Source organism: Periplaneta americana, chromosome 3, assembly GCF_040183065.1.
Source record: "Periplaneta americana isolate PAMFEO1 chromosome 3, P.americana_PAMFEO1_priV1, whole genome shotgun sequence".
NCBI classification, from domain to species: domain Eukaryota; kingdom Metazoa; phylum Arthropoda; class Insecta; order Blattodea; family Blattidae; genus Periplaneta; species Periplaneta americana.
Window position 1 is genome coordinate 164,633,839 of NC_091119.1, and position 26,686 is coordinate 164,660,524.

Consider the following 26,686-nt stretch of genomic DNA (forward strand, 5'->3'; position numbering starts at 1 on the left):
ATACCAAAGTTATTCAGACATATAGGGTGTGACGGTAAACTTAATGTTTTTAATGCCACCCTATATTAAAATTTACATATTCCGAATATCTATTAAATTGTATGTATGAATGTGTAGCCATTTTACCCATTCACCCGTTTCATAACTTTTAACTATTTATTAAACTTGTTTCGTGAACTTCAGAGTTGAGACAAAAAAGTATGTAAAATCATGTTGACTAGACCATAAAACTCGTACAAAACACTATCACTAACCAAACTTTACAACAAATGCTCAAAATGAGAACCATTCACAGCCAAACTAGGTTAGCTTAGGTCAGGTCAGGTAACGGTGGCACGTCGGCCATACTAAGGCTTATTGTGCACCCCGAATTTATGGGATGAATGAGGATGAGGTGCACCAGTTCACCGGCAGCATGAGATCCCTCACCCGCTCACCCACTGGGGCCCCGTACCCCCCGCCCTAAGTTCATACCGCCAAGATGACGAAGCAGCATAGGACTCATTCTAACGGCCCTTCCAAGGTGTCGACGTGTCCTTGGAAGTGCTCTTAAGGAATGAATCCTGGCAGAGATATTGCGGAAGACTGGGAACCCAAGAACGGTTGCGGAGAGAACTCCCACCCCCCTCCAAGCGGACGAAGACATGCGTCTTGACCTGAATACGTATGTCAATGTAATGAGATGAAGAAGATGAATGATATGAAATCTAAATTCTTTTTCTATAGGGGAGGGGAAGAGAAATGGACTATGTCAATGAAAATTACAGCCTGACATTTGCCTAAGTAACTGTGGAAAATCAGGAAAAATCACAGTCAAATTGGTAGGTCGGAAATCGAACCCTTCCCTCTCTATTTTTCCTTAATATGTTTGTTTTTGTTTTATAATTTAATTTATTTATTTATCTAATGGCTAGTAATTAGTTAACATAACTTTTACAAAAACATTAAACAGAACTATTATAAAATCATCTTCGCTCGTGCTTCCTAGCACCGATTGGTTTCCGATGAGCAATGGAGGGCTGGACACCTTTGGAGATGTTTTCGGTCCACATCTTCGTACATTCCACAAAGCAAGCAGGTAGGAGAGGGCATAATTCCAAAGCGGTATAAAGTATGCTCTTTCTCTTCTGTACCGAATGTCCATCTCTTCCATTCTTCTCCTTTTCTGTTCATATTTTTTCGTTTTCCTCCTTCCTTTATCTGTTCTGTTTTCCACACTTTTTCCCCCATCTCATCTTTCTCCATTTTCCATAGTTTATTTTTTCTATAATTTAATATGCTCTAATCCATAAATATTACGTCAGCATTGTAGCTTTCACATGCGAAACAATTTAAAAGTTATACAAAGATACACACACAAAGCACGCAGATTAATCCAATTTACAAGTAAAAATAATTCATCAGTTGAATAGAAGATATGAGTATGCAGAAGTTTTGTTAATTCTGTTCTAAACCTTTTCTCTTGGCCCTTCAAAGCTTTAAGACAATTAGGCAGTACACTGAATACCGTAATATATGAACAATGAAAACCTTTTTATAAAGCTGACATTATCAGTGAGTAGATGGAGATCTAATTTGTATCTGGTAATTAAAATTATGAACATTTTGATTAGTACTAAATGCATCTTGTTTTTTTTTTTAATATAAAACATCATCAGAGAAAGAATATATTCACAAATTTTGGAAAATGTTCTAGCATGTTGTCTTTTTATGTAGTACATCTCTCATTATATTTAGGACTTTTGTAAAATAAAAATAGGCCTATTATGTTTAGCTTCAGATGAGTTGTTCCAGAATATTAATCCATATTTCATTATGGAATTAAAGTAAGTAAACTATTAAATTTTAAGCGTGTTTGTATCTGCAATAGAAGATAAGTATCTTAATGCACAACAAGAGAGGTCAATTTAGGAGTAATATATTCTATGTGTGTTTTCCAATTCAAATGATTATCCAATTCCTAACCAAGAAACTTTGTGCTTATAGATTATTTTACATCAATTCCATTTTATCTAACATTGTAGGGAAAATGAGCACTATTATGTGCACTAAATTTGACTACACTGGTATTACCAACATTAATTAAGTGCTATTTATTTGCATTAAACCATTCATTTATTAGATTTAACTGTATCAAAAGTGTTCATAAAGTGATCATAATGTGTACTTGAAATAATCACACATATCATCTGCAAATAATATTACCTGGGATAAATTATTTATGGTTGAAGCTAAATCATTAATACAAACAATAATGGATCTAAAATTGATGCCAGAGGAACTCCAGGTTTAATATTTATAAATAAGTGAATAATTCTGTTACCATTTGGTATATTTATTTTCTCTTCTTGTTTTGTATTTGATATGTAAGATGTAAACTAACCTAAGGTCTCACCTTTAATACCACAAAACTTTGTTTACCAATGTATTGTAATCTATACACTGGAATGCTTTAGCTAAATCAAAAAAATATCCCTCCAGCATATAATTTCAAATTTAAAGAATTTAGTACCGGTACTTCATTCACAAACTTAAAATTTGCTTCGGAATATGTATTATATGTCTTTCTCGTGTTAAATTTTACCGTACCTGGTTGACATGTTTCGGCCTGCTATTGGCCTTCTTCAGAACTCACGTGTAATCAAAATGTAAATTAAAATTTGCATTCTCGTCGATTTTTGTTTTCTACTTCAAAACTAATCTAAAACCAAAAACTAATACAGAGTGTTTCAAAAGTAATGGTCAATAATTTACGGAGGAAATTACAAACTAACCCAAGCAAAAATCTCCAATAGACTTTGGTCCGCAAATTAACAGTTGTCGAGATAATGCACATTTTCTACTGAGATTCCTCGCTGACTAAAGGCAGACGTGCAGACATACCTAACTGAATTCCACCTGGATCAGGTGTTCAAAATACTGTCCATATATCTGAACGCAACGTTATGCTCTTCTCTGTAGTGAGCTGCGAATCCTATTGGACAGTCCTGGATCATTCCTAATTTTGCTGAAAGGCAAGTTCAATCCGAAACTGCAATTCCTGAAGTGTGTTGACCTCATAAGTGTAAACCAGGCATTCTGCATGACTCCAAACACAGAAATCAAATCGGATTTAAATCCGGTGACCTAGGAGGCCACGGTACAGGTCGCCTTCTGCGTAAGAGAATATTGTATGTACGGTTAATTTGCGGACCAATATTTTTATTGGACCTTTTTTTATGTCTTTCAAATTGTAATTTTCATCTGTAAATTATTGACCATAACTTTTGAAACACTCTATATAATAATAATAATAATAATAATAATAATAATAATAATAATAATAATAATAACAACATTGTAATACCACATTTATATCCTCTTTTCGGGACGTATTCGGGAATAAAACGACGTGACGTATTCTACGTGCTGGTGTAGCCTTTATACAGCGCAGATTTTTTGTGAGGGGAGTGGGGAAGCCACGGCGACCCATCCCGAAATCCAAGGTGACACATGTTTGGGCCGCGACTCATGAGTTAAGGACCATAATCTAGACCTAGCAGCCACTGCAAAGTTTCAATAAAACCATTACTTCAGCCCCAGAGGATGATATGATATTTTGTGCGAGACCGTGCGTATTTGCTTGGTTTCCGCACAAAACCAACCCGCGTTAAGTCTAAAATTCCACATTCAGTATTCCCAACCGAACACACATAACAATTTCCCTCTTCTTACAGCTTAAGTGACATATTCACTTCACTGCTTTAGGCTTTTAACATATTATTTTTAGAGACGTTCAATATAGTAATAATTTGGAAACTTACCACTGCAATTTCACCTAAATTGCACTGTTAATTATTGTTTTTAAATATTTGCAAAAATTAAGTAAACTCTACAACTCCACTAAAGTTACTGCATTTCGTGATGCATGTAACATTAAGGAAGCGGTTTGTTTTAAGTTCGCATTTATAGACTGGGGGAAAAAAAAAGACAGACGTATATCACGGCCTGCTGGAGTATAGTAAACACAGAAAACATTTTAAAGCAACAATGTTGAAGATAGATATTTTTGTTTTCCAAAATTGCCGTCATTGAACAGAAACCAAGATGGAGATTTCATTGCAACTAATTAGAAATTCCTCTTTCAGGTATGTAATAAACGATCTTCGCACAAAATAATGTACGATACACGAGCGGTATGTTTTCTTTCAATTCTCGGAAATTAAAAAAGCTCAACTACGTTTCGCTTTTTCAAACTTTTCCTCGAACATGAAAACTTCAACATAGCGCTCTTGTAACGCATATTACTATTCCTTGACTTCTGTATATCTCTTAGCGACTGGAATTTCTTCGTTCACGTTTCTCCATGAAGTTCATTCACAGTGTCAAGTGTTATCTCTTTAAAGAGCAGCGCGATACACGAAGATGCAGTGCTGGACTTCTTGATTGGGAAAGAAGTCACATAGTGCTGAACAGCAGCCCGCGCTATCACTGCATTATCACAGGAAGTTAAATGAGTAATTGACCATTCCGTGTGCAGACGAACAAGTTCATAACTGCAACAGGAAAGGTCATTCCGACAGTGAAACAAAAGGTAACAGGGGATTTGAGGAAAATCCTATGATTGTGTATAACGTCTATACAGAAATTAGGATAAATAAATAAAATTTGTTGTACGATATGTGTCTTTCTAATGAACGGTCGGCCTGGGTGGCACAGTCGGTAGATTTTCATTTATTTTTTTATTGGGTTATTTTACGACGCTGTATCAACATCTAGGTTATTTAGCGTCTGAATGATATGAAGGTGATAATGCCGGTGAAATGAGTCCGGGGTCCAACACCGAAAGTTACCCAGCATTTGCTCGTATTGGGTTGAGGAAAAACCCCGGAAAAAACCTCAACCAGGTAACTTGCCCCGACCGGGATTCGAACCCGGGCCACCTGGTTTCGCGGCCAGACGCGCTGACCGTTACTCCACAGATGTGGACTCAGTCGGTAGAGTACTGGTCTTCTGTGCCCGAGGTTGTGGGTTCGATCCCGGCCCAGATGGATGGCATTTAAGTGTGCTTAAGGGTCAGAGCGTTGTGGTGACCACAACACCTCATTCTAGTGCCGAGGTCATGGAAAGCATGGGGCTCTACCTCCATGCCCCCCAAGTGCCTTCATGGCATGTTACGGGGATACCTTTACCTTTATCTGAAAATTAGAATTTATAAAACAGTTATATTACCGGTTGTTCTGTATGGTTGTGAAACTTGGACTCTCACTTTGAGAGAGGAACATAGGTTAAGGGTGTTTGAGAATAAGGTGCTTAGGAAAATATTTGGGGCTAAGAGGGATGAAGTTACAGGAGAATGGAGAAAGTTACACAACGCAGAACTGCACGCATTGTATTCTTCACCTGACATAATTAGGAACATTAAATCCAGACGTTTGCGATGGGCAAGGCATGTAGCACGCATGGGCGAATCCAGAAATGCATATAGAGTGTTAGTTGGGAGACCGGAGGGAAAAAGACCTTTGGGGAGGCCGAGACGTAGATGGGAGGATAATATTAAAATGGATTTGAGGGAGGTGGGATATGATGATAGAGACTGGATTAATCTTGCACAGGATGGGGACCGATGGCGGGCTTATGTGAGGGCGGCAATGAATCTTCGGGTTCCTTAAAGTAAGTAAGTAAGTAAGTATTGTAATGGTAAGAAAAATCGATTTTGAAATGTTCATACGTAATGTTACGAGAGGTTTGGCTTTATCCATTAATTTTCGAGCAGCTTTATCTAGTGAAAATCAAAACTTCGAGTGGTACTTATTGCAAGTATTTCGTGAATAAAATAATAATAATAATAATAATAATTATTATTATTATTATTATTATTATTATTATTATTATTATTATTATTATTATTATTATGTAGTATATTTCATTCTCTGACATGACCTACTATATTTTAAAGTAAGAGTGAAAATATGTATTTTTACACAAATTGGTTCCACATAGTTACTCGGCTTTTAATGTTAGTCTCAAACGTCTAATTATTCTATCCGCTTCTTGTTTGGAAGCTTCAAAAATCTTCTCGAATCTTTCTCCATCACAAAGATACGTATAAAATTTACATATAACCAACCGTGGACTTCTATAGTAGGAAATAATTGTCACGCAGCACAGTGTGCAATTTTCTCAGTCTAGGTGGACAAAAATCAAATTTCGACTTGTTAAAGTAGGCATAGGTGAATATGAATTCATGTTCTTTAATATTTGGAGAATGCTGTGAGAAATTAAATGGGGAGAACAAGGGAACAACTGCTTGGAAACACTAACAAAAAATTCATAGATATCTGCAACATAATAGAGATACTAAATTAGTAAGATATTTAAAGATCACATGATCGTTATGTATTATTATTCCCTCTTGCTTACGAATTGCATCGTCTATTTAAAATATGTTTCGTTAAAAAATATATTTTTTGGCAAAGGAGCGAAATTTTATTTCGTTGACTTTTTGTTAAAAAGGATTCGTTAAATTGAAATATTTTAACATTAAAATTATTACATGAGGGAAAGGCAGAAGACAAAAAATATTTAGTAATATTGAATATTTCTTTATACTGGCGTTCGTTTTAACGACATTTTATTGCATAATAAGTAAATAAAAACATTTATACAATTAAAATCATTTCCTACAGCATCGGAATCGATCCTCAGTCCTGTGGATTTTAAATCAGGCACGCTACCACTTGAGCTACAGTGGAGGACAAAAATAAATAGAAAGAAAACAATGCAAATGTAATTTCAAAACTCGCTTCATTAATCATTCTGTGAAAAAAGATAATTCCCAAATTTAATAACGTAACATGATATACATAATAAACAAAAGAGTGATTTAGTTTATAATTGCTAGAGCCTTCACTATGAAAATGAGCAGCTGTTGATAAAATGTCATTAACTTCAAGATACATATTCTTTTTAATCTACTATAGCTCATTAGGGGGTGAAGTAGTCTACAACACGAGTTACTATCAATTGTGTTTCAACGGAATCTAATGGGGTCAAATTTCAAAATTACCTCTCCTCTGCTATTGAACAAAATTAAATATCAAAGGGTTACTGACCTGTGTAATGAAATAATTGACGTGACTGTACCAAAAATAGCGTCCATTGATAATGACGTCACACTATAGGCCAGCAAATCACATGATAGTAACTTGCAGGTAGTAGAGAACATCATCTGATCCCACCGTCAGTCCTACCACTAATTCTGGCAGTGGAAGAAGGTTGGCGATCGTTGTGCACCACCGCTGCTACTCCAGCCTGTTTCGTCAGATACCTCTGTGACTCGAACTTCACTTACTTTTTTACGTAAGGCATCTGAAAGTTTCTTGTAAGTAATATGCGAATTAAATTGGCCTTTCTTTTTCAATTCAATAGTTGAATTAAATCCTTCGATCACAACTACAGTTTGGTCAAGCTGGCCTGCTATTCGATCTGCCTCCCATTAAACAATGAATAAGTCTTGAGTAATGTGTAACCTATTGTTGATACGTTTATTCCATATCAGCTGCCTGTTGTTTATCCAATTATTCATAGTTCAATTTTGCATCCCCCACTAATATAAGAATTTCGAATTTTAACTCAATGATTTTTAAATAATAGTCGCAATACCTCTCATTGCAGCGGATTAAATGAATTTACAGTTTTTCATTCAGATGCGTTAGCATAGGTCAAACAACCTAATTTTTTAATTCTATATTGTTCCATATTATGTTATAGCTATGCATCTCGACACTATACGGTATATAATTACATATTCTTTTTACTTCCTGGGGTTTTGTCTTTATCCTTACCTAATGACACTGGAATTCGATAAAATACCATGAAATTATAAAGGCAGTTGCGATATTTTACTGTTCATAAGTTGGCAATATTTTCCGTAATTTTTGCTAAATGACTTTCTTGTCTAGGCCAGTTACTAAAATAAATCTGAATTGTAACTTAAGAATACATTAATATTTTCATCAAATTTAAACTTTGTCTTAAAATTAATTTAATAATCTATGGTATATATTTCCTGAATTCGAAGACGAAGCGTTAATTCTGTAGCTAGAAGGCTGTGCTTTAAAGACAACAATGAAAGTTCTCTCGAGGATAACAGAAGTTACTCGTAGTCTAGGCCAATATCTTCACTCATTTCGCAACAATATTAATGAACTTTAAACACGCAACGAATTCAGTTACGATTACATAATCATCATAATATTGTATTAAGAGAGATACAGGTTACGGAATAACTCTGTTGTTCGGAATCGAAATACGTTAATGACAAACATGATATTATAACTTTTTTCCTCAGTACCACCATGTTGTCGGACATTTCCGGTCTTCTTCATATTATTATTATTATTATTATTATTATTATTATTATTATTATTATTATTATTATTATTATTATTATTATCCTTTTGTACTAACCTACAATATTATTAGAAACATGCTTTTGGTTAGTAAGTTAATAATAATAATAATAATAATAATAATAATAATAATAATAATAATAAAAAGGTATCCCCATAACATGCCATGAAGGCATTTGGGGGGGCATGGAGGTAGAGCCCCATGCTTTCCATGACCTCGGCACAATAATAATAATAATAATAATAAATACAATATTACTAGCATATTCTTCAAAGCTATGGACTATGATGTTCACAGCTAAAAATTACGCCAAATTACTCCCCAGATTATCACCAAAGTTCCTATAATCATGCCTGTCCGGAAACTTTACATTTTTAAAAAAGTAATAATGAAATATACGTACAATATGTTATTCGTATTCTCCGTGTCGGAGAGCAATAAATGAAATTAATAAGCACATATTGCAAGTATTAATTGCGTTAATGCTTCGTTGAAGTTACGGAACGAGTTATTAATTATAGGAGAATAATTGACAGAATAATGTTCATAAGATCCCCTAAGTTTCATTCTAAAATAACTCGAATCTATTGGCCTGTTTAAATTCTCTTTGATACCAATGTACACACACTTCTGCAGTCTATCTTGACCTTGAGTAACTACACAGATCACCCCAATGCCACACATAAGAAGCGAGGAACGAGTTTCAAGTACTGTATTAGACTTCATACAGAAACAGAGACATAAAATTACTTCAAGAATAATTACCATGAAGTGTTGCTTACTTTTTAATATCGTAGAGGTCCGCAAACATATTTTTTCGCAAGTCTACCTAATTCTATAAGCTCATAATCATAAAATATAATCTATACGAACTATCAATATTTATGTCCATTAAATACGTACTGCAATATCATCTTACGATGAATAAAAATGCAAATGTGTTCATTTATCATAAATGCTAATTTTCTCAGTAAGTTAGTTTCTTTAAAATTTTTAATTATCGATCTTAAATCCTCATCACGTGAACCCAAATTAGTAGGGAACTAACGGATGTACGAAATACAAAACGTGAATATCCTTGTTGATCACAAAATAAAACTCTAATACTACATGACAGGTTGAATCTGCTTCTTGCATTTGTTCCTTCAAGACTGTTTTGTATTGTGAAGAACTATTTTCAGATCAGACTATCTTACTGCGGTATGCCTAAATAAAGTATACAGTTTCACAGAGAGAGGTTAAGTCTTTGGTATCAAGCAGGATTTGCCTTCTAGAATGTCTTGAATCTCACTTCTATTGATATGTAGGGTTTTTTAAGCTATGTTAGGCCTATTTTGAAGAACATTCACGCTACCAACCGAACTTGCATTGTTCTAAGTTCTACGGTGCGAAAGTCTGTGAGGTTATGTTAAGTTAGTTTACTTTAGGCGTTTCGTATACTGTGCATATATGAATCTGTGACAGGTTAGGTTAGTTTAGGCTTTTATTATGCCTTCATATATGAAGTGCAGGCTTTTTGTATGCCTTGTATAAACTAAGTGAAGTGAAATGTGCATTTCGCTTTCATTTTGAAGTGTTCTTATCTCTTTATTTCATGTGTTAAATAGGCTACTGTAATAACTTTTAGGATACCTACACCGATTACTGCTTTCCAATTTTTATCTATTTTCTAATATGTTTACAAGTCAAATTGACGTCCTATATGTATTCTTCATATTCCAAACTACCTTCCATCAGAAAATTAGACCATTCTTTCACTTTTTCGTCAAAAAGAATTAGTGTCGCGTGCTATAAAAACACGACAATGACGACTCACCGACTCAACTTTACATGTGGTATTCGAGTTTTGGTTTCGTAATAAATACAATGATTTACACATTCCAACCCTCTACTAGATGAAATTATTTTTATTATTTAGAATTATTAAAAGGTAGACGTGAAATAGAAGTTTCTTCTTCTATTAACTTAATTGAAGAACAGGTTACATTTTTCGAAGAGAAATTTTATTTAATCCTGCTCTTATTCGCTAAGATATTCTCTAGAATATAGGCCACTGTTGATCTGTTCTACCTTATAATTCACATAATATCTCCTGTACATAATATATTAATAATTTTTAGTAAAATACGCTTTCAGTTACTATTATAGTTGATACAGTTTTCTGTAAGTACACAGGTGACTGAACAGTGCCGCATATTTAAATATTCGATGCATTAAGTCTATATTAGATTGGAATTCACAATGAGGTCACGATAATCCAGAAATGGACTTTGCACCTTTGTAGATCCAGTCTGCATTACTGGTATTATGCAAAGGATTAAGTACAACGATTAGTCTACTCATTTTCCGGGGATTCGAAATCCGCATACTAACGGTAAACAAGATTAATTATTCCAGAAATGGACTTTGCACCTCTGTAGATCCATTCTGCATTATTGGCATTATGCAGAGGACTAAGTTCAACGATTACTCATTTTCCGGGGATTCGAAATTCGCATGCTAACGGTAAATTAAGATTAATTGATAAAATGTATTCAAAATGTAAAGGTCTTATGACAACGATAATATATTTTAATTATCGATACATAAAAGGATGTAATAGTAAATGAGACAGGAGAAAAAAAAAATCTATACTAATAATAAACCTGTAGCCAAAATTTTTCTGGTAATTTTCGATTTTCCAAAAGTAATTGGTGTTAACATGTATAATTAACCATCCTGAAACGGAAAATCGCTTTTTTGAAATTTTTGTTTGTATGTGTCTGTCTGTCTGGATGTATGTTTGTTACCTTTTCAAGCGATAATGGCTGAACCGATTTATATGAAAATTGGAATATAAATTAAGTTCGTTGTAACTTAGATTTTAGGCTATATGACATTCAAAATACTTTATTTAAAAGGGGGGTTATAAGGGGGCCTGAATTAAATAAATCGAAATATCTCGCTTATTATTGATTTTCATGAAAAATATTACATAACAAAAGTTTCTTTAAATATAATTTCCGATAAGTTTTATTCTATACAAAATTTTGATAGGGCTGATATTTAATGAGATAAATGAGTTTTAAAATTACAATAACGCTATCTAAGGCGCTGTACTGAAATAAAAACAAATGACTTCGGCTATAAGGGGCCTTGGACAACAACAATCGAAAGCTATTAAACATAGCCTAAGAGAATGTTTCTGTGTTTGTATGAAGTAATATCGGAATCTCATTAATTGTTTAATTATTATTTCACCATTGGAAAGTGTAGTTCCTCTAGATCAGTAGTGTCAGAGTTGTAAGCTCCAAAGGCAGTTGTGGAGCTAGAGTCGGAGCTTGAACTTGCTTATGTTGTGGAAGTACCGGAGCTCGGAACAGGCATAGTGGAGCGCTCCGCTCCGTTTAGGCTGTCTGACAACGCTGCTCTAGATGTACATAATTCTACAATGTTATTACAGTAATTTCTGAAACATATAGCAAGTAATATAAAGTATACACATTAAAACTAAATGATATGTCAATCTTCATTAAACTATGGTTGCATAATAATAATTAAAAAACATGTTAAAGAAATTGTCATTGCATCAAATGATTGCTCTCTGGACCAAAATGACCGCATTTTAATTATTTAAATACAATTTAAATTAAGTAACATATTAAACGATTTATCCTTCTATCAAACACGAATGTTGCCTGGATCAAACATCCTATTTTAATTATGTAATTACTTTATATTTGTTTCTAACAGGTGCAGCGGAGCGCACGGGTACGGCTAATAATAATAATAATAATAATAATAATAATATCTTCACCTGACATGATTAGACGTTTGAGATGGGCAGGGCATGTAGCACGTATGGGCGAATCCAGAAATGCATATAGAGTGTTAGTTGGGAGGCCGGAGGGAAAAAGACCTTTAGGGAGGCCGAGACGTAGATGGGAAGATAATATTAAAATGGATTTGAGGGAGGTGGGATATGATGATAGAGAATGGATTAATTTTGCTCAGGATAGGGACCAATGGCGGGCTTATGTGAGGGCGGCAATGAACCTCCGGGTTCCTTAAAAGCCAGTAAGTAAGTAATAATAATAATAATAATAATAATAATAATAATAATAATAATATTGCCGGAGATATAAAACTGCATCAATTGCAGGAGACTTAAACAAAGAAGTTGTATTCACATATGAAGAGATGGTATCCGAGTTGGACATGAACAACGGGATGATGAAATGTAGTACATAGTTTCAAATTCGAGGGGCGAGGAATTATGTAGTCGGCAATTAAGATCCGTAATGTCCACGAAGACCGTGACTGACGTTATGAAAGCGCGCGTATCGATAAACAGACATGAATGAGTGGAGAACCGCCTCCTCACATAACAGCGATAAGTGCATTGCAGAGCATATGTAGTCTGCTTTATTTCTTTTTCTAACCAGTAGACCTGATAATTTTCGTCTTTAAAAGTAGTTTATATAGTTAGTCTTGTGTAGTGCTAAAAACTTGCGCCAATTAGTAGCATTGGTGCTGAACACCACGAAAGGGAAGGAAGCGAGAAAGTCCAGGCGTTAAACGATTGGAACATAATTAGGTTCTTAGCGGCTCGTGTTGAGATTCTAGATTAATTTATGTATTATAAAAGTTTATTACTGATAAAACATTGGAAAAGCACTGTGTTTGCCCACAAGCATGGCTGGTCGTTGACCAGAGAGGCCTGAATTGCCTCAATAGTGACCTCTTTAAGCACATACCAAATCTTTATAAATCATTAATTATTACGTAAATGGGCATGGCGATGAAATACACTCCATACTTCGCATTCAAGACTGCTTAGAATAGGAAGCATTATCTCTGTGTCCTATGTGTATGCCTATCATAATAGATGCATTCTTCTTTCTGTATGTGCATCTGAGATTTAAAAATAAATGTCAGAAAGATAATACACACTTCTTCATACCTTCAACTCATTTGGCAATACCTAAATCCTTTTGTCATGTTCTAAGTGATATTCCCTCTTATAATCTATTTCCTTGTCTTCCCCGTTTTGTTCTCCTCGTTTCACCTTCATTTGCCTTGCCTTCCTCTTGCGACAGGTGATCGCACCCATACGCAGTTCTACGTAAAGATATACAGTATAGTAAAGTTATGCATCTATTGATGTTGTTTAGTCAACGTTCGAAGAAGGTTTGAACCTCATAAATGACACCAATAAGGCATCGTTCACGAGACAACTAAGCCAGGAGATAATGGGTTAGTGTAGCCACTTCCTTTTCCCCTCTATTGCATACATCGTTGACTAGTAACATATTACACTAATCAGACTTCAGATGTATACAAACAATAAGTTCTTCCCCTGACACACATCATCAAGTGAGATGTACTGCCTGATAATAGATGTACATATCAGCCAGAACCTCAATCAGAGGCGGCTATTGATGTTTTATTGCAAATTTACTAAAAATTATATTCAATGTAACTTATTTCAGGATAAATCGACTCGTAGGTACTGAATATTAGAGATGAACAAGGATCGAGAAATCGAGACTAACAGCGCCCGCAAAGCCGAAAACCCGCACGACAATGTTGTATTACGTCGCGTCCTATACGTAAAGACTGGTTGTGTGTGTTCCGAAACTCGAGTTTGATCACTCCCGAAGTCAAACAGCCTTGAATCCCCACAGTTTATACCTGGCTGAACTTTGATCTACTTTGACAACTTTATATAAGCTTATGTATAAACAATCAAGTAGCCTATTTGAAACATCATCTCTACCTTTCAGTGTATAATAATCTATTCCTCAGTCTTTATTTAATTACTAGGCCCTTATTAAAAGGCTAGGAATTTTCTTTTCATACATTTAAGAACCAAGTGTGCAATCTCAAGTAAAAAGACATTAACGTCATGTTTTATGTTTCTTAGAAATGCAAATTTGTTTGAGAATATTTTTTTTCTATTTATATAACCATAGGTAATATCATATAATAGAACCAGAACATTTTGATAATTAAGATACTGTTCTGTTTTGTCTTTTTATCTCATTTAAACATTCATAATGTTATTTATTTCAATTATATGTTATTCAAAGTTACGAAATCTTTCCACGCCGACCAAATGCTATTTCGAGAATGATGAGCGAGACTCGAAGCGCACGAGAATGACGAGACTCGAAAGACAAATGTAACGAACACAGCGAGCGAGAGCGACAGTTAGTTTTGTTCACCTCTACTGAATATGAACAGAATCTCTCCAACAGTTAGCAGAAACCGTTACCCAAAAACATAACATCGCAACCATTTTTTCGGCACCAGGAAGGTGAAAACATATTCTCGCGAAAATCTCGAAGTCTGCTTTTGCAGCGTCACAATAGACCTATTTTCTCTTTGAGGCTCGTATATAAGAATAAGAAAATTGTTTCATAAATGAAACGCGAATGCCTTCAGTGCTGGGAAGAAAAGCAGCTAGATATGACAGGAACGCAGCGAACTGTTTATCAAATTCTTTATGGAGTGATTCTTAATAACAGACGAGCACTTAAATATTGGTTACATTGCCATTGCGAAACATCTCTGGATGTTGTGCTCTTATGAACGATATCACCAAAGCCCTTCAGTCACATTGCGATCATAGAAATATTCACTTCCTGCGAGTAGAGATAAAGTACTGCGCGTGTGGCACAGAAAGAGAAGCTGTCTGCTGGCCAGGATCTACTGAATTAACTATATGCGTCAATTTTGCTCTTTCGGTAGTGGTGATTGTGGCTTTTCGTCGTCGGCCTGTTGCTGTTGTGGCTGCTTGAGGAACTGTTCGTCGGTTGGCAAGAAGTCCTGCTGCTGGTTCTGTGGGTCGGAGGCTGAAGGTCTAACAGGTGAGTACGTCAGGCTTTATTCTAAATCACCATGGAAACAAAGATTCTCAATATCTGTAAGGGAAAGTAGCGAACGAAAAAAGCAATATGAAATCCATAGCATGTTATAGTATGTACCGTGGGGTCTTCCCGGGGTTGAGAGACCATGGTGATATTTGCGTGGAAAGGTACTGGGATTCTGCAGGCTGTAGAGGGAGTTCGGGGGTGGCCGGGAGGGTAATCTGTAGAGCGGGGGGGGGGGCTTAGGTCATACACATCATTCCATCCCAGGTAGCACAATGGGCCCACTCAAGCGGCCTACGTGTGAGGGTAGTCCCAGACCGTGCCCCTTCCCGTGAAGGGAACTAGTCTAGTATGTTATAGGGTTTGTAGAAAGATCTAAATTATACTTTCGCACGAATATAACAAGAAAATTGCAATCACAATGTTTTTTGGAAAACCGTTCGCAAATGAAGAAAACATGGTTAGATTTCTCTGTTGATCATGGTTCTATGAATTTTAGGCATACCAAGGGAGGCATATAATGACGATTATTTGTATTATTTATTTAGCACTTATTTTGTAATGCGACTTGCGTCACTGACGACGGATCTGTTAAGATGGTATCAGTAAATAGTCCGAAAAACGTTACGTGTGCGCGAATCGCACTTATGCCACTACAATTACTTCACTACTTCCAATATAAGGATAAAGACGAGTTGTGCTTGTTGTAACCTATGCACAAACTTTTCTCACATCCAAAAAACTGTAGTTTATAAGATAAACTCCCGAACTTCTGTAATTCAACTAAAAGATTTTACAAAATCAAAAATTTAACAGCCATGAAAACCATAAAAGTCCATTACAAACGCTCCAGCCGTCAGTACCCTAGCAAACTTCCAGATAAAATAAAACTGATACTTTTGGCTCATGTATTCATTCACGTGTCAACATTCCCTTCCCATTTTTGTAGAAATGTAACGACCACAAATGACAGATATAAGCTTAATGAGAATAATGCACACAAGATTTAGGCCTAAATTCCCGAAAACCATTCATAGTTAAAGTCGAAAGAGCCTTTTGATCTACAAAATGCGTTTTTCTGTTCAATGGCGGTCCCTAATTGTCGTTATCACCCCGACTCTGAAAGTATGGCTCATATATATCGCTAGTGCCGAGATGCGTAGACCACTTACAACCAAACATTCTGATGGGGGGCAGATAAGAGTTAAATTTTTTCTTCCACCGTGTTAATGTCAAAAGAAGTGCTTATACAAATTTTGGCCACTCGATCGCAATTACGAGGTCGTCCAAAAAGTGATTATCCCTGGTACCGTTTACAGAAAAAAAAGCACAATAGCATGGAAAGATTTATTGAAACAGATACAGAAATTATTGCGCTATTTGCCAACATATCCCTCACTGAACTGAGACATTTGTCATACCATGGGATCAATTTTTGTATCCTTGTATCGTAGAAGTCAGCCGCCTGGGATCGGAACCAGCGTTTGACAGCCATCTGTACCTCTCTGTCGATCCCATGATACGACAAAGTCTTAATTCTGGTAGGGAATATGTTGAAAAATGGCTAAACAATTGCTGTGTTTGTTCAATAAATTTTTAGAAATGAAATTGTGTTTTCTTTCTGTTAACAGCTCCTGGCAAACTTATTTTCACGGCCCTCGTAATTGCGGTCGAGTTGCCAAAGTTCGTGTAAGAACTTCTTTTGATATTAACATGGTGAAAGAAAAGGAATTAATTTTTTTGTCTGCCCCTATCAGAATGTTTGCTTGTTAGTTCGTCAGTGACTATCCAGAGTGCATCACACGCGGTAGGCCTAAGTTACATTCGTAATTGATGATGATGATGATGATGATGATGATGATGATGATGATGATGATGATGATGATGATGATGATGATGATGATGATGAACTGTTGGGCTGTCACAGGGGAATTGGAGTACACGGAGAAAACCCTGTGTTGCCTGGACCTCGGGCTTGCTAACTCAAGTTATAAGTAGTGGAAATTAACATCTATTAACATGAGACTGTTGTTAAACCTATCACTTCATTGCTTAATGGCCTTATTGAAGCATAAAGATAATTCAGAATAGATTATTTAGTATGTTCATAATGGAGTAAAATTGAGATGAGAAGTCGAATAATCAGTTTGTCTTAAATATCTTATCGCCTTCAAGCGACCCGCAACAGTATAGGTATGTATGGAGTATATAATGAGGATCACGTAAGAGCAGTTCCTAAAAGGTTAATTTGGCCGTCTCTTCAGTGTTGCCAACTAATACCAGATATCACCAAAGAGGGTAAAGTCACAATATGTACAATAATAATAATAATAATAATACTAATAATAATAATAATAATAATAATAATGATGTCTTGCTTATTTACTACATCTCATCTTTATGTTGGGAGGTATTTTCTAAATGGTTCAATAATTTGTGAAAGAATAGGCCTATACTTTCCACCTGGACCTCTCGCACATTGTTGGAAATTAGTAGATTAATATGATCTAATATTAAAATGTATTTTGTCTGACAACATGAAATTCATTCTTTGACTAAACAGTTCATGATTCACGAAACATAACCTAAAAATGTATTTTGTTTCATCACGTGAAATGATTAGTACAAACTCCGAAACCGAATGCGACTTTAAAATGTATGTTAAAGAATACTCACTTACTCCTAATAATTTTGCTACTTTAGTTGTAATTGTTGTTTTTATGCGCATTTTCTATCGATCACCCAAGTGCATGTATGACACCACATATTATATTTATTTACATTTATCTGACTGTAATATTGAATTGTAACCACAACACATAAAATAACTATTATGTATTAACATAATTCTGATATTAATTATTAGTATGTTCGAATTTCACTAGCTTCCAGTAATCGGCTCAGAAATCTAGAACAATTTGAATTTTCATAATTTCCACTACCGACAACAGCTGTTCCTGCTACCAACATAACAGTTAGAAAATCACTACCAGTTGTAGTATTTCTCAGTATTGAAATTCGAAACAAAGTTGGTAAAAGAAAATTCAACCTTCAAACTAGAAAATCACCATAATCCACTAGCATATATGGTAATGGGGGGAAAATGGTTAGGTTTCACCCTTAGGATATGAAATAAGCTGATCCGGATTATAGATCGGCGGAACTCGATGCTATCACACGGTTCAGCGAACATGAGAAAACAAAGCAAAGCGGGAGCTTGGAGATCAATGTTCTAATAGAAGAATTTGATAGACAGCATTTCATTAGGAAAGAAAAACATGTATTTTATCAAAAAGGAGGAAACATTTTTCATTTCAAACACTTATGCCCGGTTTTTTGGTACACCTCAGTAAACTGTCAGTTACTTAACTGCACTGATAACTTTCATGAGTTTCCGAAAAGTTAAATGTAGATTTATCAGATCTTGTAACTAACAGTTGAAGTAACTTCAAGTTCAGAATCTCTTGTTGTCCATAGATGTCTCCACTAGTATTTTGTTAGTGAATTTTTTTAGTTATTTTTATTTGCAGAAGTGTTCAGTAGTAATATGACAGTGAGCTCTGTACTAGTAGGAGCAGACCTTTTAATTAAGGAGCCGTATGATAAACGATAATGTACATGTACATTTCCATCTCAATCGTAATATGATTTAAAAAAAGCAATAATTGTTGGTATTTGGCGTGATAATCAAGATAAATTAATACTAATTGAGAGAGGGCTAGATGTAATTTTCTGCTACAAAACTGCAACCGTAGTTATGGCAGCCATATTGGTAATGTAATAGTAATATGCGTTACAAGAGCGGTGTGTTGAAGTTTTCATATTCGAGGAAAAGTTTGAAAAATCGAAACGTAGTTGAGCTTTTTTAATTTCCGAGAATTGAAAGAAAACATACCGCTCGTGTATCGTACATTATTTTGTGCGAAGATCGTTTATTACATACCTGAAAGAGGAATTTCTAATTAGTTGCAATGAAATCTCCATCTTGGTTTCTGTTCAATGACGGCAAATTTGCAAAACAAAAATATCTATCTTCAACATTGTTGCTTTAAAATGTTTTCTGTGTTTATTATACTCCAGCAGGCCGTGATATAAGTCTGTCTTTTTTTTCCCCCAATCTATGATGAGTCTGGAATCTTGTTGATTTTTTCACGGCTTCCTTAATGTTACTTGCATCACGAATGCAGTAACTTTAGTGGAGTTGTAGAGTTTACTTAATTTTTGCAAATATTTAAAAACAATAATTAACAGTGCAATTTAGGTGAAATTGCAGTGGTAAGTTTCCAATTTATAATTATTACTATATTGAACGTCTCTAAAAATAATATGTTAAAGCCTAAAGCAGTAAAATCAATATGTCACTTATGCGGTAAGAAGAGGGAAATTGTTATGTGTGTTCGGTTGGGAATACTGAATGTGGAATTTTAGACTTACCGCGGGTTGGTTTTGTGCGGAAACCAAGCAAATACGCACGATCTCGCACAAAAATATGTTACGTTCCTCCATATGAATGCTTTCATGTGGTCTTTTCGGAGACCGAAATACCATTGGCATTGGTTAGACCACCCAAGAATAAAATATTCCTTGACTGACGACACAGAATCTGAACTTTATGACGAAAATTAAGCTTAACCCTTAAATTGACAATGTATCCTATAGGATACAACAGGTTAATAGGCTATACGCTAGAATTTTAATAGAACAATAGAAAAATGGTAGGAAAATTTCACAATACTACAATATTGTACAACATATAAAAATATGGACATTGCTATAGTTGTTTTCTTTACGGTCCGACAAGGTTTAATAAACTACTGTGAGAAATAAAGCTTTGCCAATTTAAGGATTAAGATATTTTAAATTGTCTTTACAAACACATTATTATCCTAATATATCATAGAAAGTAGAACATTTACCGTAAGTTACGTAAATAAAACTCCATTTTTTTTAACTTTACCGATAATATAGTAAATTAATTAATTCCGGTTTATATTATTATTTAATATCAGTTATTATAGCTTACGAAACAGTAATGCAGTAGCGCCTCATGTCGGTATTTGTTCGAATCAGTATTAACAGTATTTTACCTTTTAGGTGTTTTTCCAAATTATATGTAATACGCTTTGTCAAATCTGGCAACCTTTTCATAAGGGAAGCTAAATTTATTTATTATTATGTATTAAACACTACGCACACTAGAATACACTTATTTGCATATGGTAAAGAATGTAATCATACATTTATATTGAACAAACATTAGTATTCCACTACTATGTACAGTGGTGTATAGTGTAATGCAAAGTATTTTATTTCATAATACTATGGTGTATAAAGGGGCGGTTGGACAAAGACTACTTTCAAAATCAGACTGTCGAAACTACTGTTTTTCGTCTCTAGAATATATTCCTTCAAATATCTATATTACATATAATTTGAACTGGTAATGGAAATTACGGGGAAAACGGCTGAATGGATTTTAATGAATGACTCGTCATTTTGAAGCTTGGCATCCAAGGATATTCCCGACGTAAGATTTGGTTCATTACCAATGCCTAAATACTCGTATTTCAACTGTTCACATGTAGCAATGCAAACGAACATTCTATAAGCTGATTCTCTTTATAGTTGAGAGCACATTTGAACGAAATACCAAAAAATTACAATTCACGCATTCAGCGAAAAAGGAAGAGAGAGTAGAGGTCTAGATATTAATGTAATAACTATGTAGGCAATTGTATTTAATTAGAATTAGAGTCTAGCTGGGCGGAAGGGAAGACCTGCTGACTTTAGCTGTGCCAGATTAAATATATTATTATTATTATTATTATTATTATTATTATTATTATTATTATTATTATTATTATTATTATTATTATTATTATTAAAGCGAAAGAGTTGAGTCTGTAATAGAAGTTGGCTTTCGTGTAAATATGCGTTGAAGTTGCTTCTTCAAGTCAGTCTTCAATTACTGCTGAATCAGATCGCTACATATGGCAGGCTGGCGAATTATCTCAATGCGTTGCACTTCTCCAAGGCCAGAGCATCTTTCGTTATTGCAGACAAATAGTACACTTCAAGACTCGTTTATGCAGCTTCGCGATTTGCCTACTTGAATTATCCAATTTATAAATGACCGGAAATATTTGTCATCATATAAATCTGTATTTAACCTACAGAGATTTCAGAAACTACAATCCAATAAGCACAAGACGCGATGGAATCCAATTAACACATTTAAATTTACGATTGAAATTTTCATCCAACTCTCAGTATGTATATACATTTTATATATATATATATATATATATATATATATATATACACTAGCCATACCCGTGCGCTCCGCTGCACCCTTTAGAAATAAATATAAAGTAATTACATAATTAAAATAGGACATTTGATCCAGGGAACATTCGTGTTTGATATAAGGATTAATCGTTTATTATGTTGCTTAATTTAAATTGTATTTGCATAATGAAAATGCGATTATTTTGATCCAGAGACCACTCATTTGGTCATAAAAATTATTTTAGGAAATACAGGAAACAAATGTACAGAATAGCCTATCAAGTTTTCTGTGCATAAGAAGCTATTTTAATCTTACCTGTCCTCGATTCACTCAGAAGTTACTGTAATAACATTATAGCATTATGTCCATCTAGAAAAACTACACTTTCCAATGGTGAATTAATAATTAATTATACAAATCGGTTAATTTAGCTTCTGATATTACTTCATACAAACACAGAAACATTATCTGTAGGCTATCTTTCATAGCTTTCGATTGTTGCTGTCCAAGGCCCCTTATAGACGAAGTCATTTGTTTTTTAATTCATTACACGGCCTTAGATGGCAGTTATTTTAATTTTAAAACTCATTTATCTCATTAAATATCAGTCCTATAAAAATTTTTCAAGGAATAAAACTTATCGGAAATTATTTTTAAAGAAACTTTTGTTATGTAACATTTTTCACAAAAATCAATTATAAGCGAGATATTTCGATTTATTTAATTCAGGCCCCCTTATAAACCCCCCTTTTAAATAATGTATTTTGAATGCCATATAGTCTAGAATATAAGTTACAACGAACTTAATTTATATTCCAATTTTCATATAAATCGGTTCAGCCATTATCGCGTGAAAAGGTAACAAACAGACAGACAGACATTTCAAAAAAGCGATTTTCGGTTTCAGGGTGGTTAATTGTATATGTGAAGACCAATTATTTTTGGGAAATCGAAAATTACCAGAAAAAAATTTCGGCTACAGATTTATTATTAGTATATATATATATATATATATATATATATATATATATATATATATATATATATATATATCTGTCTGAATCGTACAATTCGATAGGATGTCTTACTTTTTCCTTCTTTTTTTTATCATGTGGAATGTAAAACTATTTTGTGTACAATGCATGAAACAAAGTGTTCCTTATTTAATTTGTATGTATTTTAGTAGTAATTCAAGAAAACAACTATAAACAGTACACTACTGGTAAAGTGATAAAGAACTCAGTGTATTGCGAAATGAGTACCTAAACGTATGAGAAAGTATGTGTCATCTTCATTACACTGATTATTTGATTACCTGAAGACAGCATTTACTGCAGATGTAGATGAAAAGTGCAAGCAATGTTGTGTTGTGTCCCGCATCGATAATTTCTTAAGAGATAAATCGATTGTTTTCCAGAGGATCGCGCGGTCCATTGGAGCCGCGATGGGTACCGTCCCAACTATTGGCCTCCTCATAGCGGTCGTCGTTGCCCAGCTGTTGGACGCCTCGGCGTACTCTTCCTGCCCAGCTGGATGTCAGTGCAGCAGACAGACTCGGAACGTAACGGTCAACTGCACAAAAACGTCCCTTGGCAAGATACCGCAGATGGTGTTTGGTGACACCAGTGTTCTTTTGATAAATGATGATAATATCCCAACGCTGAAGAAAGGATCGTTCAGCCACAAATATGCCTCTAATATCAAAATTCTTTCGCTCCAAAGAGACAAGATAAAAACTCTAGAACAAAATGCGTTCGCAGAACTCTCACAGCTGGTCGCTCTATATCTCTCAGAAAATGAAATAGTTACTTTGCCTCCAGATGCATTTAATGGGCTTGAAAAACTTGCAAAACTTGGACTCTCGGGTAATAAGATTAAAGAAATGCATGTAAACGCCTTCAGAAGCTTAAAAGATTTAAAATATATATCTCTCTCTGTAAACAGAATCATGAGAATCAACTCTGAGATATTTCGCCATAATTCAAAACTTGAACATGTTATTCTTAATTACAATGACCTGACTATAATGCAAGATAAACCATTTCTACACAGCAATTCCTTAAAACATATAAACATGTCAGATTGCGGCATCATTGAAGTGCCAAAATCTACATTCTACGGAATTCAAAATGTAAAAACTATAAATCTTGCAAATAACAATTTAATGTCGATAGGACATAGAGTATTTTCACCACTTTCGATGCTGAAACACCTAGATCTTGAAGGAAACAATTTAGAGTGTGATTGTTCTTTGGAGAAAACTTGGAGACTGCTTTCAAATAGAGGTGCAAGCATGGCGGGAACATGCGAGAATGTAGACATGCTGGAACGATCTTTTGATTATCTGGAGGACGTTGAATGTGAGGATATGTGCCGCGAGTGTAAATGCAGTAAAACTGTTGTAAACTGCTCAAACTCGAAACTTGATGATATATTTCTGGAAAAGGTCCCAGTTAGAGCAATCCATACTTTCGACGCATCTCATAATCTTATTGAGAGACTTTTTGTGGGCATCTTCAATAATTCTGGTCTGCCACAGGTGAAAACTGTATTGTTAAACCACAACAAGATATCAAAAATAGAAGAAGGAGCCTTCTCAGGGATACTAACAGTCCTCAAGCTGGATTTGGCCAATAATATTGTCACCGAAATAAACGAGGGAACTTTCCGAGGGCTGAATAACTTAGAAACGCTGATACTGTCGAGGAACAGAATAGCATATTTGAAGGAAGGCTCGTTTGAGAAGTTGGAAACGCTCCTTGAACTCGACCTGAAAGATAATAAGCTAAAATCTAATCTGTCAAATGTGTTCAGAGATTTGGTACAACTACGTAATCTATCAATGGCGTATAATGAGCTAGACGTGGTCGAATCAATAACATTTAACGGCTTAAAAAATCTGGTAGAACTTGATATGAGTTATAATAAAATAGGAGCGATAAATGAAAATGCTTTCAGAAATTTGAGCAACTTGTCAAGATTGAACATAAGCAATAATATTATTTCAAATCTGCCAGACAGGGTCTTCAACGATCTTAAAAATCTTAAAACTTTAGACTTGCACAACAATAGCATATTTGCTTTGTCTTCAAGACATTTCGAAAGCCTGGGAAATCTACAATACCTGAGCTTTAAATATAATTCGATTAATCGTATCGAATCCAGCGCATTTGAAGCAATGTACAACCTAACTGTATTAAACATTGCTTACAATCATTTAGAATATTTGCCATCAGATGCATTTCGAAACTTGACGAAACTTATGACACTTAACTTGGAACATAACGAGATAAAGAAATTAGATAAGGATTTGTTCGTACATTTGCGGAATTTGAGAGAGTTTCTTTTTACTAGCAACAATATCGAAAGATTACACCCACATATTTTCAAGAAAAATCCTGCCATTACTACATTAGAACTAAGCGAGAACAATTTGTCCACAATAGATGTCGCCGTACTAGAAGAGTTAACTAATCTTAAAAAATTGGATATAATTGCTAATCCTTTAGATTGTGATTGTAGGCTACATGCTGCATATATTTGGTGTTTGAAAAGTGGTGTTGTCACACGTGCTATCTGTTATAGCCCAAAAGAACTGGCGAATCATATGTGGGACACGTTGAAAAATCTAGACTGCAGTAATTTCAGCAGGGATCAGTTAACTACAACTGCTACCACAGTCACAGATACGAACACAAGCACGTCGACTGTGAATCTTCATAGTACAACACCGCCACTCGTAACAAAACCTTCAACGTTTCTGACGACCACAACATTAAAATATGACGTTACAGATAAACCAACAGAAAGTACAATATCAACTAGCAGTCATGACACTACTCCAGTTGAAGACAAAGATATAGCACCGACAGAAGGTACTTCTACGGATATTTTCTACACCGAACCCCCAAAAGTCGCAATTCAACCAAAACCTAAGGCAACCGTAGCCTTCCCGGCAGAACCTACAGAAGAGTACGTAACGTACAATGCTTCCTGGTCTCATACTCAAGACAGTGACACCAAAGTCAGCTCAATAATACTGTACCTCTTGGTGACGCTCTGTGTCCTGTTCTTCATATTAGCAGGTTTGTTAGCCAAGTTCGTATTCAAGAACAGGCGAAATAAGACACCTTCCAGCAACGATGAGTCTTCTGTCTATGAACCAGAAGTAACGACAATGAAGCCAGCTGTTGAGGTAACAGGAATAGAAAATCTCAACTTTGATGAAAATAAACCAGCAACAACGGGTCCGATTTGTATACCACTCATTAAAATAGATACCTCGTCGCTTCAAGAGAATCACTCTCCAAAGAAAAATAATATTGATGGCATCAATCATCATCAACGTCAAGAAATAGCGATAGTGCATCAGGAACAAGAAGTGCTCTAGATAGTTTGAGTGTTTAAACAAAAATTGTCAAACACAAATTCATAAGAACTTTGTTTTCTTCTTAAAATGTTCATAGCCTTGAAATAAGGCCATAAAGTATTATGTTTTTGAAAGATACCTACAATTTAATTTCTGATTTAAATGTAACAAAGGTCAATGTTTCTAGTGCTAAAATAACTCAGTGTGAATCAAGAACTAAATACGAATTCAAAGTAAGATGTTTTATTATTTTGACTTTTCATTAGTAAATTAATAATTTTTGTAGAGTGTGAAAGTGCAGAAATGACTTTCTAAATGGATTACAATATGTGAATTTTGTGGCGTGTTGTTGATCATGTGTAAGTTACATAGCAGTAAAAATTAATTTATATTATTTAGTTCTAATTAAATTGTTAGGTACAGTACGTAAGATCTGTATAACAGATGAATGTGTGTAACTGTTAAATACAAGTTGAAGTCAGAATGTGTTGTACATTATGTTCATGTAGTCTGTAAGTGATAGTTTCTTTTAAAACAAAGACAGGCGAATTTTACATAACGGATATCAGTTTTAAATATTGTATTGAAGTGATATTAAAACTTTCCACATCCTTAATTTCTTGCTGCGTTGCATATATTATTAAACGTTAGTTCCTGTTCTTAAAACAAGAAATTATTCTGAGTTTAATTGCTAGAAAAATATAAATTAATTTGAGTCTAAAAAAAAACAGGTTACAAGCATTAAAAACCCAATTGGCTATTTCTGAGTTTCTGGTCACT

The 26,686-nt window shown here is 34.7% G+C and overlaps 1 protein-coding gene across 2 annotated transcripts; it reads left to right on the top strand.

Moving 5' to 3' along the window:
• The first annotated feature begins 7,178 nt into the window (after window positions 1–7,178).
• On the top strand, window positions 7,179–26,522 carry LOC138696810 (slit homolog 2 protein-like). 2 transcript variants are annotated; one of them, XM_069822232.1, is made up of 3 exons: window positions 7,179–7,363; window positions 15,127–15,245; window positions 22,955–26,522. In XM_069822232.1, the coding sequence occupies exon 3, from the start codon at window positions 22,982–22,984 to the stop codon at window positions 25,925–25,927; it is 2,946 nt and encodes a 981-aa protein (XP_069678333.1). In that variant the 5' UTR covers window positions 7,179–7,363; window positions 15,127–15,245; window positions 22,955–22,981; the 3' UTR covers window positions 25,928–26,522. The 2 variants fall into 2 exon arrangements, with proteins under 2 accessions (XP_069678333.1, XP_069678332.1); XM_069822231.1 differs by lacking the exon at window positions 7,179–7,363 and having other exon boundaries at window positions 14,987–15,245.
• The last annotated feature ends 164 nt before the right edge of the window (window positions 26,523–26,686 follow it).

Coding starts and splice junctions, on each gene's coding strand:
- LOC138696810 (XM_069822232.1), top strand. CDS start 22,982: ATGGGTACCGTCCCAACTATTGGCCTCCTCATAGCGGTCGTCGTTGCC.